Here is a 20,034-nt window from a genome sequence, read left to right on the forward strand (position 1 = left end):
ATTTGGTTCATACACCTCTAACCCTCTCCTATTGACATTCCTATCCAAATATCTTCTTACTGTACCTGCCTTTCCACTTCATCTGGCAGCACATCCCATATACTCATTACCCTCTATGAAAAACTTGCCCCTCAGGTCCCCTTGAAATCTTTCCTCTCTTAACTTAAGCCTACATCCTCCGGTTTTAGACTCCCCTACTCTGGGAACAACTATGATCATCTATCTTACATATGACTCTCACCATTCTATCAATTTCTACAAGTTCACATCTCAGCCTCTCTTGCTCCAGACAGAACCACCCCAGTCTATCCAGTCTCTCCTTTTGACTCAAGCATGGCCCATAGATACTAGTCCAACTTAACCCCATCTCTCCAAATCACAGTCACAAGGGTGCATTTACAACAAGTGGATAAAAGTCAATTTCACCTCTTTCATTGAAACCAATCCTGAAAGAGGAGAAGGACAAAGAGAGACCCCTTTCACTCAGAGTCATACAGCACAGAAATGGACCCTTTGGTTCAACTCGTCCCATTTGCCTGTGTTCGACCTATATCCCTTTAAATCTTCTCCATCCAAGTGCCTGGCTAAATGTCTCTACAACTTCCCCTGGTATCTTATTCCACTTACCCACCATCCTATTTGTGAAAAAGCTTTCCCCCCAGGAATCCCTTAAATTCTTGGCCTCTCACCTTAAATCTATGTCATCCAGTTTTTAAATGCTAGAAAAAAATCTGACCTTATGCACACACTTCATGATTTAATATATCTATTTAAGATCACTCCTCTGTCTCATGCATTCTAGGAAAGGCCCCAGTCTATCCATCTATCCTTATAACTGGACCCTTCCAGTCTTTTGTGTGTGTGTGTGTGTGTGTGTATACATGCTCATACGAGATGTACATTGCCTGAATGCTTAGAATACGATGGTGATGTTGAAGTAGTTTTGCTGTCGTTTGCAGTTTGGAAGGAAGTTGTCTTATGGCAATACACCTTCCCTGACTGTTCTGGGAAATGGGCACAGGGTTGGGAGTAGGCCCTTCAGTCCTTCAAACCTTCTTTCCCATTATGATCATGGCTGAATTTTCTGGTTGAAGATCTGTGACTAGTGGTGTTTCTCAGGATTCGTACTGCAACCTCCGATGTTTGTGATATAAATGACCTGCGTGAAAATGTGGATGGGTGGGTTAGTTGGCTTGCAGATTGTACATAGACAGATGGTTTGTGGATGGTGTAGACGTTGCCAAAGCATAGAGCAGGAGTTGGATCAGTTGCAAATATGGCACAGAAACGGCAGCAGGTTAATCAGGACAGTATGAGGTGATGCATCTTGGGAGAACAAATGTAAAGCGACAGTAATGACAAAATGCTTAAAAGTATTGGTGTACAAAGTTCTGAAGAAGAGTCTTGGCCAGAAATAATGACTGTTTATTCATTTCCATAGCTGCTGCCTTACCTGTCAAGTTCCTCCAGCATTTTATGTGTGTTGCTGTACAGAGGGTTTCTGGGTCCAAGTCTAGAACTTCCTGAATGTGGCTGCATAGGTTGGTAGTGTGTTAAAGGAAGCACTCGTTGAGGTATTAAGCAAGGGTCAGGGTGTTATGCTGTGCTTTATAAAACACTGGTTAGGCCATATGGGCAGTATTATATTCAGTTCTGGTCATCCATTTTAGGAAGGGTGTGGATGCTTTGGAGGGGGTGCAGAAGAGAGTTACCTGGATACTACCTGGATTATTGGGCACGTGCTAGAAGAACAGTAGAAGCTATGGCAAGAGCTAGAAGTTTATGGCAGGTGCAGATATCTCATGAGGTATCGTTTCCCCAGGGTCCAAATGTCTAGCACAAGATGGAGTGCATTTAAGGTGAAAGGGAGTAAATTCAAAGATGATTTGTGGTGCAATTTTATTTTACATAGCACTACCAGGGTTGGGAGTGAAGTCAAACATGACAGAGGCATCCATGAGGTGTTTAGATAGGCACATGAATGTGCAGAAAATATCAATATATGGACATTGAGTGGCTGCAGGAATTCTTTACTTAAGAATTTAATTAATAGTTTAATTAGTTCAGCACAACATAATGGACTGAAGGGTTTGTTCCTCTGCAATACTGTTCTATGTTCCATGAACTGTTCAGCTTTGATTCATACCCCTTTTTGCCTTCCTCAAACAAAAATCCTAAATTAATCTCAAATTTAATTCCATTGTTGGAGCCAAATATACTTTGTGGAAGACGTTCTACCAAAATTAAGTTTCTTGCATTCTCCCAAGACAGGGCTGACTCCAGTCTTGAGATCCTTCTATCCTGGAATCTCTAAATAACAAAAAAATGACCTCCTCCTTCATAGTGCCAGTACTATAAGAAAACACAATAAAGTTATCTCTTAATCGACTACGTTCCAGCAATCACATTGAATTTATCTAATCACACACTGTAATCTAACTCTTGGAGCCATGGTAACATCTTAGAGCAATGCCATAGACTCAGTCACAGGTCAATATATTATTTCCAAGGTTTACACTCTTATCCTGTTGTTGTTTGATCCTCGGGTACACAATCCCACACTACAAAAATGCTTGGGCTGTGGCTCATGGCAAATTGCATTACAGAGCATTGCAGAATAAGATACAAGAGTAGAATTAGGCCATTCAGCCCATTAACTCTACCCCACCACTCAATCATTGTTTCTTTTCAAACCCATTCTCTGACCTCAACTCCATATCCTTTAACCCTCTTACCAATCGAGAACCTATTAACTTCTGCTTTAAACGCATACTATGATTAGGCCACTACAGCTGTCCATGGCAAAGACTTCCACAAATTCACAACCATCTGGCTGAAGAATTTCCTCCTGACCTCAGTTCTAAAAGTGTGTCCCTTTATTTTGAGGCAGTGCCCTTAGATCTTAGACTCTCCTATTAATGAAAACATCCTCTCTATACCCACTCTAGCCAGGCTTTTCGGTATGCATGAGGTTTCAAGGAGATCCCCACCTTCCGTCAACTGCACCTGACTATCAAGTACAGGTCCAGAGCCAACAAACGCAGCTCATTCATTAAGCCCTTCATTCCTGGAATCCCTGCACTCTCCAGCTATGAACTGCTTACTTTTAAGTCATTGACATGGAGTTATACAGCACAGAAATAGGCCTCTTAGCTCATTGATTCTGTACTAACTATCAAGCAACTATCTACAAAGATGGCATTCAATTTCCCCCCTTCCTTCTCATTCCCACCTGTCCCCTCAGAAGGTTCTTCAATCACTCACCTGCACACTAAGGAGATTTACAATAGCTAATCACCACCCATGCATCTCTAGAATGTGGAGAGAGAAAAAAATTGAGGGATCTAGAGAAATGCTAGCAGTCACAGGGGTAAATGCTGGCAAGATACGCTTAATTGTCTGTTCAGATTCCTGAATGGGTTCCAGCATCTCGTGTGTTTCCACTGCCAGTTCCTGTTTGCTGATGTGATTGGAAGCTAAGAGTCAACATTTATCAGAGCTCTGGAGTCACACACAAGCCAGACAAGGTTAATGGGAAGCAGGATTTTTCAGTCATTTGTAGAGTCCAGGCCAAAGATATCTTGAGGATGGTGTCAGAGCATGTGAAAGGGAATGTAGGAATGTTCAGTTGGTTCAATTACTCCTACAGAGTACTTTTTGCTCAATCAACAGTGTTAAATCTGCTGTAATTTAAGAATTTTGCTTAGAGGAGGAGAAATGTGGAGCCAAACTGAACAATGATGTGGTTCAGCCATGATCCTAATGATGGAACAGGTCTGATGGGCCAAAGGGCCAGGAGCCATGGCCCACAGGCACTTCAAAATCAGTGAAAAATTATTTGCTCGCTATTGTGCTGTAGGACAATCTCCTTCCAAAGTGCACGCATCAGAAAAAAAAAATCACTTCAGTATCACAAAACTAAATATTCAATTAATGTGTCTGCATATGGACACAAACACACCCCCCCCCCCGGAGGTGGGAGTCTACAACCCTACCAGTTGCACCCCTCTGCCTTCTTCAACTTTTTACTGAGTTTCTTCGGAAAGTTATTGAATTTGCTTCCACCATCCACCTAGCGCACATTAAATATTTATTTGGACATGGACGGCAAGGCCAGTTGTTCATTTCTGAGGTGGGTTGCTTGTTCTGGAGTCATACCTAACCCAGGCAATATAGGTGGCACATTTCCATCTCTGAGGGGGATTTGGAATCACATAAATCTGCCATGAAAATCCAGTAGCTCTATAGTCATCATTATTGTAAATGATTACTTGTAAATGTTTAAACATCAACGGTAGAGACCTCCTAATGACAGATCATATTTCCATGAAGGTGAATTTCGTCCACACTCTCCAAAATTCAGAAGAGAAAAATAACACAAGATTAACGATGACATCCTTGCCTTAAAGGTCCTTTGCTCTGTTAGGTTTTCATACCAGAGCTCTGTACATGAAATGGGTCACATGGTGTTAGGCTGGTATCCAGTCTGAGCCTGTCTAGCCTGGAACTCACTAACCTGTCGGCTGTTTCCCCGTGGCACGTGCTTTCTTCTGAACAAGGCATTGCAGAGATACCCTGACTTTTCTCTTAAACACATGGGGAAAAAAAATCCCATGGGATTATTTCAAATAAGAGGAAGCCTATTCTTCCAGAATTATCCAACATTTGTCCCTCACTCAGGACATGACTGTCATGTCTTGTGAGAACTCAGAGTCTGCCATTTTTTTTCCCATTACTGCAGAGGACAAGGGACTGTAGGTACTAGAATCTGGAACAACAAACTATCTGCAGAAGGAACTCAGTGGATCTGGGCATTGGGGGTGGGGGAGAAATAAATTTTACCAGCATTTCAGGTAGAGATTCTAAATCAGGTCGACAATTCTTTTTGCCCCTCCACAGATGCAGCTGGACCTACTGGGTGCCTCAGCGGAATTGTTTCTGTTCCTTAGTGACCCTTCATTGGCAGTAAAATGCAGTAGAACATCATGTCACCTGTTCGTGGAAGTCTCAATCTCCGGGAAGCTGGTAAAATGTGAGCAGAAGATACAAAGTCCTAAAAAGCACAAAACATGCCCCTCCAGGCTCAAGGACAGCTTCTATTCCACTGTTAAAAAATTACTAAATTGTTCTCTTGGATGAGGAGTTGACCACTTGACCTCTCAGCCTCCTTCATCATGGCTTTACCCTTTATTGTCTGCCTGTGTTTCACTCTCTCTGTAACAAAGCACTTTATTCTGCATTCTTATATAGTTTTCCTTTCTACTACCTCAATGCACTGATGTAGTGAAATGACCTGTATGGATAACAAGCAATACAAAGCTTTTCAACAGCATACATGACAATAATAGTTACCAATTCCAACAAGACCGAGGTTGTCGAATGGGTACCAAAGTCTCATTGACCCCAATGTCATATCTAATATTTCCCACCATCAACCTGCATCAATAAAACACATTATCCTGTCATAGAGTCAAAGAAACAGGCCTTCAGCCCAACTCTCGTCCATGCCAACCAAGATCCCCATTTAAATTCTAAACTGTTCACGTTTGGCCCATGACCCTCTAAACCTTCCCTATCCATGCACTTGTTCAAGTACATTTTAACTGCCAGTGTACCTGCCTCAACTTGTTCCATATACCCATCGCCCTCTGTGGGAAAAGGTTGCTCCTCATGTTCCTATTAACTTATTGCTGTCATTGACAGCAACCTTTCACTTGCATTTCACACACACTTCAATGGTCATTCCACTTTAAGTGTGGCAATTAAGAGGTTTAATGTGAAGGATGCTATATAAATACTATATTTTTTTTAAGTTAGATGTCCCCAAATCTCAATAGCTGCATGAATTGACAATCTTACGGTTGCAAAGCCCATAACTTAAAACAGTACAACACAGGAACAGGCCCTTCAGCCCACAATATCTGTGCCTACCACAATGCCAATTTAAATCACACATGGTCTATATGCTCAATTCCCTGTCTGGCAATGTATTCTTCTAAATGCCTATTAAACATTGCTATCATATCTCCTTCCATTCCCCTGGCAATGCATTTCATGCAGCTACAACATTCTGTGTAAAAAAAAAACACTTGCAATGTGAATCTCTCATACCCTTTCCTCTTCCAAACTTAAAGCTATGTCATCTAGCATTTGATATTTTCACACAGGCACAAGTCTATCTATCCAAAGCAGGAATGCATTTAACCATTGAACCTGTTACATCACTAATGTGTATAACTGTGACCGATACATGTTATTCTGCTACCAGAAATCCATTATCTAAAAGATGGCTCTTCACAACAATCTTAAGGGAGAATTAAGGATGAATGATAAATGTTGAACTAGCCAGTGTTGAGTATATTCCTTAAAAGACTTTAAGAAAGTCAAAGTAAAGCAAGTTAAAATCAAAAATGATGTTATAGAATGAGGGGTGATCTAAAGGAGGTGCTTAAAATTAGGAGAGGCACATTAGGGTGAATGTTCAGAGTCTTTTTTCCAGGAATGGGAATCAAGAAATTGAGGGCATACGTTTATAGTGAGAGGGGAGAGACTTACTACGAACCTGAAGAGTAACTTCCTCGCCTAAAAGGTGGCCAGTATATAAAATGGAGCTGCCAAATGGTAGTTGGACAGGTACATGGATAGGAATGGAGGGATGAGGGCTAAATGTGGGCAGATCAGGTTAGTTTAGATGGGAATGTTGGTGAGCAAGAAACCGTTAGGCAGAAGGTATGTTTCCATGCAGTAGCACCATATGACTCTGGTCTACATCACAACAGATCAATCAGAACAGCTCTTCGACGTTGCACCTTCAATAACTCACAACTACAGAAGTTCATTGAGGAAGTGACTAAGAAGACTGATGAAGGCTAGGGAGTAGACTATACAGACTTTAGTAAGGCGATTGACAAGGTCCTGCCTGCATGGTAGGCTGGTCCAGAAGGTTAAAGCACTTAGGATCTAAGGAAAGCTGGATAAAGGAATCCAAAATTGGCTTGGTGAGAGGAACCAAGAGGATACTGAAGGGAGGATGGTTTTTTGATTGGAAAAGTGGTATACCACAGGGACTGGTACCAGGATCCTTGTTAGTGATATACAGTATATCAATGTCTTGAATGTGAACGTATGAGGTATGATTAGTAAATTTGCAGATGACATAAAAGTTTTGTTATGTGTGGTTAGTGAAAAAGGTTGTTTCCTACAATAACTGCAAAAGGATGTAATTCAGATAGAAAGTTGGGCAGAACTTGGCTGAGGAAAGCTAATCCCAATAATTTAGGGTGACACAATAGTGTAGAGGCTAGCACGATGCTTTGCAGTACAGGCGATCTGGGTTCATTTCCCACCACTGTCTGCAACGAGTTTGTACATTCTCCCCATCACTGCATGGGTTTCCTCCAGGTGTTCCAGTTTCCTCCCACAGTCTAAAGATGTACCAGTTGGTGGGTTAATTGGTCATTGTAATTTGTCCCGTGATTAGACTAGGATCAAGGGATTGCTGGACTATGTGGCTTGAAGAGCCTATTCCACACTGTATCTCAATAAAATTTTAAAAAATACAAGTGTGAGTTGATGCATTTTGGGAAGTCATATAGGTTTATGACATAAACAGTCAATGGTAGGGCACCATGGAATGCTGCTAACCAGAGAGACCTTGGGGTTCAAGACAATAATTCCCTGAAAGCTGCAACACAGGCAGACAGAGTGGTGAAGGCGGCACATGGCATGTTGCATGACTGTGTGTTTCTGGCCTCCACACTACACGAAGAATAATGTGATTGTGTGACAGGATACAGAGGAGGTCCCCAGGATTTTACTTGGATTGGAGGACTACAGGTGTGGGGAAAAGTTGTGTAGACTGGGCTTGATTTCCATGGAGTAAAGGAGGTTGAGGGACACCCTAATCAATGTATATAAAATTATAAACGGTATAAATAGGATGGATAGCCAGAATCTTTTTTCAGATTTTCAGGAACAGATTTAAGGTGAGAGAAGAGAGTTTTAAAGGGGATTCTTTGAGGAATGGTTTTAATACAGAGAGTATCTGTAACTCACTATCAGAGAATTCTGATACCTTTCCAAATGTTTCTTAAGAGTGATTATAAGGCAATAAATAAATACGGACCCCAGTACAGAAAATGTGAGTAGTGTAGATTGGTGAAAAGGTTGGGATGGATATTGTAGACTTATGGACCCATTTATATACAGGACAATTCTACAGCTCGATGACTAGGGGATCGTAACCCATTTATTGTCCCTGAGAAGCTCACCCCTGCCTTGCAATTAGGGAGGAGCAATAAACACCAGCCTTTCTAGAGACACCCACATCCTACAAACAACAAAAGAACAGAAAATATTATGTCCATGAAGATGAAGTTGAAAGAAGTAAATATTATCAAATTCAAACATCTTTGAAAACAAGCAAGAATAAAAGAGGCTGTTGAAAAGTCAAGAATCAAAATCAGAAAATCAGACAGACTGTACAGGCTGGGCTTGTTGGGCTTGAATCACAAAAGGATGATAGAGATACACAGCATTGAGAGAGGACTTGACAGAATAGTTCGTAAGAAACTTTTCCATGTTCACATATCTAAAACTAGAGGGTGCAGGTTTAAGATAAGGAGTAACAGGTTTAGCATGGGGATCCAAGAAGAAATATTTTCACGCAGATGGTTTCTTGGAATCTGGAAATACAGCCTGAGCAGCTGCTGGAGGCAGAGATGTTCACAAGAAGTATCTGGACGAGTATTTGGATTGCCAGTACACAGAATGCTATAGGGAAAATGATAGTAAATGGGATTAGTATAGATGGGCACTTCATGGTCACAGTGGACTTTGCTGGGCTGAAAGGCCCATTTCTATGCTGTAGGTGTCAATGAGTGTAATCAGTGGGAAAAGTTAGCTCTGGGGAAAATGTAAAGTCCTTTAGCTGATTTAGTTAAGCTTTTTTTTTTATAAACTGGTTTTAAGTGTATGCTGTGGTTACTCTTTTCATTCAATTTTTTTATTTTTGCATTTAACCTTTTTTCTAAGAGGATTTTGAATGACTTTGAATATTGGTGAATGATCGTGAATCCTTTGAGAGCTGGCTCAAGTTTGATGGGACGAGTGGCATTGTCCTAGCTAGCAAGGGCAGTGGTAAAGACGCTGACAAGCACTCATTGCATCAGCAGCTCTGGCAGATGACAAGCCTGGGGACCAGGCCTCGCAGGCTGTCAGAGCCATACTATCAGTGCAGCCAGTCAGATGGGTTGGGAGAGATCCAAGCTGCCCTGGGCTACGTCAAAAGAGTGAGGACCTACCCCTCAGGGTAGCAGACAGCCTGTACCACATTGTGAGAACAGTTTGGACCATGATGCCAATCCCTGAGAATTCATTAGTTAACAGAAAATCTGCCCAGCACAACTTCAGCTTTGTAGGACTTGATAAGCAAGGCACCTAAAGAGGTCCAATTGTTGGAACTACAAGAGATGCAGATGACGAAATGTGGAGCACAGAGCAAACTATTGGGGGAAGCCAATAGGCCAAAAGCAGTTGTGGAGGGACTTCTCAACCACATGAAGGGTCCAATTATTACTTCTTCTGTCAAAATCGTTAAATAAACAGATTCTCTGAGAGGTAGTGCACCCAAGCATTCAGAGTTAGGCCCAAAGACAAATTTAGGTTCTTGACTGAAGCGTGCAACATCTTGAGAGGTCTCAGCTGGATAGATGTAGTGAGGATGTTTTTCCTCATGAAAAGGGGGTCACTGCTTAAAAATAAAGGGTTGTGCATTGATGACAGACACAAGGATAAACTTCTTTTCTTTCAGAGCATTACAAATCCTTGGAACTCTCTTCCTCAAAGTGCAATGAAAGCGGATTCTTTGAATATCTGAGAGGCACGGGCAAAAAGATTCCTGATAAGAAAGAGGGTGAAAACTTACTGGGCGTAGATGGGAATGTGGAGTTACACTTAGTTGAGAGCTGATCTTATTAAATGCTGGAGCAGTCCTGAGGTGCTGAGAGGCTTGTGCTCTCAACAATGCCAAACAGCAGAGGTGTAATGAAGGTGCCTGGACTCTGTGAAAGGCTAAAGACAGGTTGAAACAGTGGGCTAAAATCTGGCAAACAGATTTTAATGCAAAACAGTGTGAAGTCAAGCACTTCAGTCTGAGGAATCAAAAGGCTGGTAACTATCATCTAAATGAAGAGAGTATATAGATGCAGGTGTTCATTTTCTGTGAATCACACTAGGGTAAGCAGGCAGATGCGGCAGTAATTAGCAATACAAATAGCTTTTGGGGGTTGGCATTTAGAAACCAGAGAAATATTGCCCAATTATATGAAGGATGTGGAGGCTTTGGAAAGGATGCAGCAAAGGTTTACTAGGAAGCTGTTTGGATTAGAGGCCATTGGCTCTAAGGTGAGGCTGGGCAAGCTCATGTTGTTTTCACTGGAGCAGCGGAGGCTAAGGGAAGGCCTGATGAAACCTATAAAATTATCAGAGGTGTGGTTATAGTAGACAACTGGCATCTTTATCCCAAGGTTGAAATGTCTATTACTAAAGCACATGCATTTAGAGCAGGGGTTCCTAACTTTTTTTGTGTCATGGACCAATGCCATTAGGCCAGGAGTCCATGAACTCCAGGGTGGGAACAGCTGATTTAGGGGGAGAAAGGGAAAATTCAAGAGAGAGGTGGGTGATGTGTTTTATTAATGATCTGATGTAATTAAATGATTTATATGGATGGCATGCAAAACATGCGATAATAAACCGTTTTACCGATTTTACTCGAGTGGTGGGTGCCTGGAATGGTAAAGACTGATACAACAAAGGCATTTAACAGGGTCCTAGATCAATTATTTGTTATGTGTTGTGTTGTATGACGTAGGTGATCATGGTCTTTATGTGACCCTGATTGTTCTTGGCAATATTTTCTATGGAAGTGGTTTGCCATTGCCTTCTTCTGGGCAGCGGCTTCACAAGACGGGTGACACCAGCCATTATCAATACATTTCAGAGATTGTCTGCCTGGCGTCAGTGGTCACATAACCAGGACTTGTGACATGCACCGGCTGCTCAGACAATCAGACAGCCATCCACCACCTGCTCCCATGGCTTCACGTGACTCTGATCAAAGTGGGGAGGGGGGCTAAGCAGGTGCTACACCTCGCCCAAGGCTGACCTGCGGGCTAGCGGGGTGAAGAAGAGCTTTACACCTCCTTAATAGAGATGGATCTCCACACCGCCACACAAGGGACTTCAAAGGTACACGAGTAGGCAGGATATGGAGAGATACAAAATATGCGCAGGTAGAAGGGATTAGTGTAATTAATCAACATTAGCTTAATTAACTTAGCACAGTTCTATGTTCTACATACAGTTGTACAGCTGTGCTGATGAAGCCATAGCTGGAATTTCATGCACATCTTTGGTCTCTGTATTAAAATAAGGACATACTAGCTTTGGAAATGGTCTAGAAGAGATTCATGAGGCTAATTCCTGAGATGAGAGCTTTGCCTTGTCATAAACTTTGCCAGTATATTCTCTGGAGTTTCAGAGAATGAAGGGTGATCCTATTGAAACACATAAAATTCAAAGAGGGTTTGTCAGGGTAGATGTTGAAATGTTTCGACTAGTGGGAATAGTCACAAACAAGGGAACATATTGATAGGATAAGAAGGCAGTCAGCTAAAACTGAGTTGTGCAGGAATTTCTTCACTCAGAGGGTAGTGAAACTCTGGTATTCTCTAGCCTAGAATGTTCTGGAGACTAGATCACTTCAGAGCATTCAAAAGTCTGACAATGATCTAAATCAGGGGTTCCCAACCTGGGGTCCATGGACCCCTCGGTTAATGGTAGGGGTCCATGGCATTAAAAAATGGAGAGAGATCTCAAGATAGAACAGTACAGAACAGGAACAGGCCCTTCAGCCCACAATGTTGTGCCAAACAAATTAAGCCAGTAATTATGTACCTAATGAAACTAATCCCCTCTGCCTACACAAGGTCCATATCCCTCATGTGCCTATCTAAGAGACTCTTAAATGCCTCCATCTAATGTGCCTTTGCTACCTCCCTTGGCAGTGTATTGCAGGTGCCCACCAACCTGTGTAAAAATGTTACCCCAAACATCTCCTTTGAACGTCCCCCCCTCTCACCTTAAATACATGCTCTCCGGTGTTAGACATTTCATCTCCTGTATCAGCCTAGAAACTGGCAGTGTGGATCTTCTAGACTACCTCCAATGGTAGTATATCCTTTGTTTAATAAAGGGACCATTTAAGGAGAGGTGAGAAATTTTTGAAAGATTGTGGGCTATATCGAGGAATAAAAGAAACTGAGTCCTGAGACAGACCAACCGTGATCATAATTGAACCGCAGGGAAGGCTTAAGGGGCCAAGTAGCCTATTCCTGCCCCTATTTTCTTGTGTGCAATATCTGCCCAAGAGACTGGATTTCATACACCTCGGGCTGAGGGGTAGAAGAAAATGTGCTATGTGGCTCTACTTGTACCCAGAGACCAGGAATACCAGTTCACTCTAAAGCAATGCAGGCACTCTCTGTTCAGTATGGACCACCTCCCAACTCAACACCAACCTGCTGCATTTTCTCCAAATCCAAGCTGGGTCGGCTGTAGCTATCGGCTTGCCCCTGTCGATGCTTTTTGCAGGGCGTCGGCTGATCCACCGAGGCCATTATTACCTGCCCAACTGGTCTTCGAACCAAGGGGTGGAGTCTCTTCGGAGGGGTGGCACTGAAAGCCACCGGGCTGCACTTCTGCTCCACCTGGCTCACTGGCTTGAAGGCCATGTTGCACAAGTCCTTGACCTCCTCATCGCTGGAGGATGCAGTGTCGCTATAGCGACCGAGTCTGGTCATCTGGGACCAGGCGTGCTTCTCCTCCCTGAAATCCCTGTTGATCCATTCTAATTCCTCCTCGGAGCTGTCGCAATCCAGTGGGTCAAATATCGTCCGCACTCTGTATAGGTTTTCCAGGCCTTGAACACGACTCGGAGAAAATGGCGATAAACAGCAATTCCTCCGGCTCTCTGCAAAGAGTTTAAAGGCCAAGATTACACTTAGAGGCAGAGCTATTCAGCACACGGGCCCTTTAGTCCAACCTCTCCATGCTGACCAAGAGACCTATCTGAGGTAGTCTCTTTCTTCCCCATTGCCATCAGGTTCTCAAATTAACCTGGTAAACCCCAAATCCACCTGAGACTATATTTCTCTCAATGTACAGAAATTCCTTAATGTTTAGTTTTGTCTTGTGTATAATTTACGTTAATTTAAGTGTACGTAATTAATTTTTGTCATGAACTGTGCTGCTTCTGCAAAAAAAACAATTTTCTTAGCATTTATATATGTGCATGATAATAACTTGACCATAAACTTGAACTTAAGTCTATACCTGCCTAAATGTCCTTCAAATATTGTTGGTGTACCCATCTCTATCACTTTTCCTGGCAGTTCATTGCACGTACCCACTCCCCCCTCTCTATGCAAGACCTGTCCCTCAGATCCCTTTTAAATCTTTCCCCTCTCATCTAAGTTCCCCTAGTTATGAACTCCTCTACCCTGGGAAAAAGTTCGATACGCCAATTTCCAGCTGTTATGCAGCTATTGCTCTCTTTGCAGATCGGGAGACTATCCTACCAACTATACCCACACCAAATTAATCACATTTCTCCACTCATGGTCCATAGCTCTCCAAATGCTCATCAGGGCTCAGAGAAAATTTATAAGGAGTTTGCTGGGATTGGAAAACCTGAGTTATAAGGAAAGATTGAATAGGTTAGGACTTCATTCCTTGGAACATAGAAGATTGACAGATTTGATCGAGGTATACAAAATCATGAGGGGTATAGGTAGGGTAAATACAAGCAAGCTTTTTCATAGAACATAGAATAGGGCACATTACAGGCCCTTCGGCCTACAATGTTGTGCCGACTGATGTTGGGCGGGACTACAACTATAAGTCACGGGTTAAGGGTGAAAGGTGAAAAGTTTAAGTGGAACATGAGGGGAAACGTCTTCACTCAGAAGGTCGTGAGGATGTGGAACGAGCAGCCAGCACAAGTAGTGTGTGCGAGCTAGCTTGATTTCAATGTTTAAGGGAAGTTTGGATGGAAGGGGTATGGAGGGCTATGATTCTCGTGCAGGTCGATGGGAGAAGGCAATATAAATAATTCAGTGCAGACTAGATGGACCCAAGGGCCTATTTCTGTACTGTACCTTTCTATAACTCTTGAGTCCAAGAGCTCTTTGATAGTTTCTACTTCTACCACCTTTTCAGGGCAACACATTTGAAAGAAATTATTTTATTCCTTCCACTAGCAGAATCAGCTAACAACCTTGTATTCTACCTTATACTTTTATATTCATTAAAGATGATCAGAGAACAGGACCACACACAAGACCAGTAAAGGAAATACAGTAAATTCGACTCACGTTTTCGACTGCACTCCGAACAGACCTTTGCGTTCACATATGCTTTGGAAGGGCTATTACCACAGTGTATAGGGCACGGTGTTCAATTATCAGAGTGTACAGTGCACTAATTATCTTGTAATATTAGCTAAAAACCACAATGAAAGCTGAGCAATTTAAATATAATTTGTAAACTGAACGAGAAAACAAAGACTCACATTAATATTGGCAACTGTGACAGAATTGGCTGTTTAACCAATATAGTTGGCCAATTCTGTTTCCATTTGACAAAGGAGGAGGCCATTTGGTCTATCAAGTCTATTACCAGAGCAAATCCAATTGCCCCATTAATTTTCCCTGTAATCAATACCCCCCCCCCCCAAGATTCTACTACTCACCTACATTCTAGAAGTAACTTACAGCAGTCAATTAACCTACCAACCGAGGTGGTGTAGTGAAAAGTTACAGGGGGATCTTGATCAGCTAGGTGTGTGAGCTGAGAATTTGCAAATGACATTCAATCCAGATAAATGTGAGAGATTGCATTTGTGAGATCAAATCAGGATAGGCCCTACACAGTGAATAGTAGGGCCCCGGGGAGTGTTACGGAAGACAGAGAGTGAGGAATGAAGTTGCATTGTTTACTGAAAGCAGCATCACAGGGTAGATGAACTGGCAAAGAGAGCAGCATGGTGACATTCATCAGTCAGGGCGCTGAGTAGAAGAGTAGGGAAGTTATACACTGCAGTTCCATAAGACATTGGTAATGTAATGGTTGTTGTTCTATGTAAAGTTTTAGTTGCCTTATTACAGAAAAGATGTTATTAAACAAGAAAGAGTGCAGAAAAGATTTAATCAGCTGTTTCCTGGACTTAGGGGACTGAGTTATAAGGAGAGGTGGTAAAGACTAAGCCGTGGACCATAGGACACAAGAGATTCGGCAGATCCTGGAAACCATGAGTAACACACTCAAAATGTTGGAAGAACTCAGCAGAAGAGGCAGTGTCTAAGGAGGGGAATAAACAATCGACATTTTTGGCCAAGTCCTGATGAAGGGTCTGGGCCCGAAATGCCAACTCTTCACTTCCTGGAACATAGGAGATTGAGTGATGACATGATAAAAGTAGATAAGGTCATGACAGGGTGAAAGAGCACATTATAATTTTTCCAAGAGTAGGGATGCTAAAAACAAGATCAGAGGTGACAGATTTAAAAAGCACAACAGGGACAACCTCTTCACACAAAGGGTGGTGTATATTTGGAATGAGCTGCTAGAAATAGTAGCTACTGTCGGCACATTATCAACATTAAAAGCTGCTTAGATAAGTACTTGGGTAGGAGAGGTCCAGTGCGATATGGTCCAAGCATGAGCAGATGGGATTAGCACACTGAGCAACAAAATTGGTATGGACATGTTGAAGCAAAGAATCTGTTTCCATGTTGCATGTCACTACAACTCAAACCCATACAGTCCTGTGCACAGACCTTAGGCACATATATATAGCTTTGTGTCTAAGCCCTTTCACAGTACTGTAGTAATCTTATGTATTGCACGGTATTGCTGCTGCAAACAAAAAACAAACTTCATGACATATGTGAGTGATGGCAAACCTGATTCCAATGTGGGTCTCTATTGTGGACTGAGAGTGGGAAGGGGGCAAGGAGAAGGGAATCATGGTTGGGAGAAGGGGAAGAGAGAGGGGAGGGAGTGGGAAGCACCAGAGAGACATTCTGTAATGGCCAGTAAACCAATTGTTTGGAATCAAATGGCCTTGCCTGGTGTCTCGGGGCTGGGTCTACACCCGTGCCACTCCTCCCCACCCCGTCACTCCTTCTCTGCACCTGCCCCACACCCCTCCCTCAGCACTCCACCCTCGCCATTCCCAATACCCTTTGCTCCCGCCTGATTTACAAACTCGCTGTCCGCTCCACATTGACAAATAGAGTATTGTACAAAAAGTCTAGGCACCCTAACTATATACAGCATGTATATTCAAGCCTTTTGCACGGTGCTGTACACCTTTAAACTGTGGGAATAAACCAGATCACCAGGGGAAAAAAACTCCCCATACAGCTGAAGGGTGGAGGTCAGGATTGTTCTAGGCTCACTAGTGCTGTGAGCTAGCAGCTCAACCTCCGAAAGCTGCTCAGGGAAGGAAATTTGCCTTCCTCACCTGACCTGGTCTACATGTGTTACTCCAGACCACACCAATGTGGCTGGCACTCCACTGCATTCTGAAATGCCCTTTAATTTCAAAATCAACTGAAGTATTGATCTCCTGGTGGCTAGCCATTTCAATTCAACTTCCTATTCCCATTCTGACAAGTCTGTGCGTGGCTTCCTCTACTGCCATGATGAGGCCAAACTCAGGTTGGAGGAGTAATACTTCAAATTCTGTCTGGGTAGCTGCCAACTTGATTCATCAGCTTCTCTCACTTCCAATAATTTGTCCCCCTCCCACCTCTAATTTTTCTATTCCTCAATCTGGTTGCTCTCTCACACCTTCTTGTCTCACGTGCCCATCAACTCCCTTTGGTTCCCCTCCCTGCCTTCTCTTTCTTCCATAGTCCATTGTTCTCTCCTATTAGATTCCTCCTTCATCATCCATTTACCTCTTCCACCTATCACCTCACAGCTTCTTACCTCAGATCCCCTCCTGCATCCACCAATCACCTGCCAGTTCATACATCTTCCCCTCCCACCCCCAACCTTTTTTCTGGCTTCAGTCCCCTTCCTTCCCAGTCCTGATGAAGGGTCTCGACCCAAAATGTCAACCATTTAATCTCTTCCATAATTGCTGACTTGTTGAGTTCCTTCTGCATTTTGTGTGTGTTGCTTAAGATTTATAGCATCTGCAGGACTTCTTTTGCACACGAGGAGTCCTAAGTTCAATTGAGCAAAATATATGAAAGCTGGAAAACATACACTATCAGAATCAAGGACAGCTTCTATCCCTCTGCTATAAGATTCTTGAATGAACCTTTGATAGAATGAAGATTAAACCTTGACTTCACAATCTATCCCATCATGGCCCTTGCACCTAATTGTCTACCTGCACTGCACTTTTCCTGTAACTGGAACACTATACTCTGCATTCTATTATTTCTCTTCCCCTTGTTACTGTGTTCAAAGAGCATTTCAGGTGAAATCTACTGTCCGTTAACAATTTTTCAGTTTTGAGATACATATGTTTAATATTAGTGGTCCTGTCCTCTGTGTTACCACTTATCGACCTTCAAAATCCAGTGCCTGTTTTCTCTCAGAACTCTCATCGTCTATTATATTGAAATACAGCAGGATTGTGATCTCTGGTGATTCCAATATTCATATTAATCATCTCTGAAATAAAATTGTACAGCAGTTGAATTCATGAATGTACCAGACAGCCGAGATCTTACCCAACATGCCACTGAGCCCACCCATCGATTTGCAAAATACACTTGACTTAGTAGTGACAAGAGTTAAATATTATTAATGTCTCTCGCTCTCTTTTCTCACAATCTCAGATCATTTTTTGTACTTTTTGATGCCTTCCTGCCTGTAACCAAGACCACACAAGAAATCGGACTAGAAGTCTACGGTGAAATTTTCAAGAACTAGTCTTCATTAACGTTTAACTTTGTTATACACTCTACATTAAGAGCCCATTTTCCAAGATTATTACGGAGAATAGCAGCAATGCTAGATTATTATTCTCAACTTTAAACCAACTGTTGAACTATGGCCTCAGTCAGACATCTGCCACAAAATGTGAGCAATATTTTTATCAACAAGGTTACTTCCATTAGGAGAGTAAAGCTACAAACACTGGTAACCTCAATAGCCAAACTCTTGAAGACTGCAACTCTATCAAAATTCAGAACTCTATAAAAGTATAACAAATAGTAAATCACCTACTTGCTGTCCCTACACACTATTTAAGGACACATCCCATGAAACTGGAGTTTTTCCAAGATGCCTTTAAAATTGTGGCAGTCAAACCCCTAGTTAAAAAGCCAAACTCTGATAGTGAGGTACTAGCTAACTGACGACTACATCAAATTCTCCCTTCCTGAGCTAGATTCTTGGGAAAGTCATCTTCAACAAATTCAACCACTTTCTGAATGAGAACAATATTCTAGAAAAGTTTCAGTCAGGCTTAAGAGCACAAACGACCACATTTTCCTAGATCGCCTTAGAACTAGGTAGGCCCCTCTAGCAAGATTTACAATGTACTGGTTGGTGTTGCTCAGGGAACAACTCTACTCTTCTCCTTATATGTCGTTGCCATCGCCTGAACCCTTAGTGCCTAGGTGGCACATGGGGCCTCTTCTCCTTATACATGCTCCCCTTAGGGACATCATTAGAGAGTATAACTGATTTCCACAGTTACGCAGATGACATAATTGTATATCTCGGTTGAACTTGATGACAATAACACCCTTTCTTCACTGACTTTTGGTATGGTTGCAATAAACAAATAGATGAGCAATAACTTTCTAAAACTAAATAAAGACAAAACTGAAATTCACTTACTTTGTCCCCAAGCCAAAAGAGATAAACTTCCTGATAAACTTGGGAACTTGACTCTCCTTGTAAAATCAGAAGGAACATGCCTGGGTGTTATCCTCAATTCATGTTTGAATTTTAAATCCCACCGAAAGAAAGTGACCACAGCAGCATTTCTACTCTTCAAAAATATTTCACAGGTACATCCGTTTCTGTCACATAATGAAGCTGAAGAACTAATTTGGCTCTTTATATTGAATATTCTTGATAACTGCCATGCACTGTTTACTGGCCTTTCAAAGCAATCTATCGACAAACTTCAACTCATTCAGAATGGCACTGCTAAACTTTTAACTAGAATCAGGATGAGGGAGCATATCACTCCCACCCATACAACCCTGCAGTGGCTTCCTGTATCTTTTAGAATTGATCAAAGTTCTCATACTTGTCTCTTAAGCTCTCAATTGTCTGGAACTGGAATACCTCACAGAATCCCTTTTGTTTTATAATCATGCTTGAGCTCTCAGATCTTCTGCTGCTGGTCTTTGAAATTTAAACAATCTTCCTCAAAAGTTAATCGTCAGGTCAGCATTTTGAATTGTGGAACTCAATAGCTAAAACTATAAAGGATGCAGACTCGGTTCACAGTTTTAAACACCAGCTCTAAACCTATTTATTCAACCTTGCTTTTAACTAACATCTTTTGGACTTTTATTTTCATGCTTGCAATTTATCCCATTATAAAGTATTTTGAACTACATCATCTGTATAAAAAGTGTTCCATAAGTTAGGTATCATTATTATTTGTACTACCTCAATGTACTTGTATATGGAATGATATACCTGGACAAAGTTTTAGAAACAGAGAAAACCTACAGCACAATACAGGCTCTTCGGCCCACAAAGCTGTGCCAAACATGTCCTTACAATTTAGACTTACCCATAGCCCTCTATTTTTCTAAGCGTCATGTATCCATCCAGGAGTCTCTTAAAAGATTTTGTCGTTTCTGCCTCCACCATTGCCACCGGCAGCCCATTCCATGCACTCACCACTCTCTGTGTAAAAAAATTACCCGACATCTACTTCTGCACCTATTGTCTATTATCTCTCTGTCCAACTTCTAAACACTT

The 20,034-nt window shown here is 42.0% G+C and overlaps 1 protein-coding gene across 5 annotated transcripts in view; it reads right to left on the minus strand.

Moving 5' to 3' along the window:
* The window catches only part of si:dkey-16j16.4 (uncharacterized), a 143,779-nt gene that overhangs the window by 42,087 nt on the left and 81,658 nt on the right, over positions 1-20,034 (minus strand). For all 5 annotated transcript variants that reach the window (XM_059982823.1, XM_059982819.1, XM_059982821.1 and 2 more), the window contains one exon: positions 12,582-13,033. In XM_059982823.1, coding sequence (XP_059838806.1) covers positions 12,582-13,033 — 452 coding nt within the window. The remainder of the gene's footprint in view (positions 1-12,581; positions 13,034-20,034) is intronic.

The sequence above is a fragment of the Hypanus sabinus genome, chromosome 10 (genome assembly GCF_030144855.1).
Source record: "Hypanus sabinus isolate sHypSab1 chromosome 10, sHypSab1.hap1, whole genome shotgun sequence".
NCBI lineage: Eukaryota > Metazoa > Chordata > Chondrichthyes > Myliobatiformes > Dasyatidae > Hypanus > Hypanus sabinus.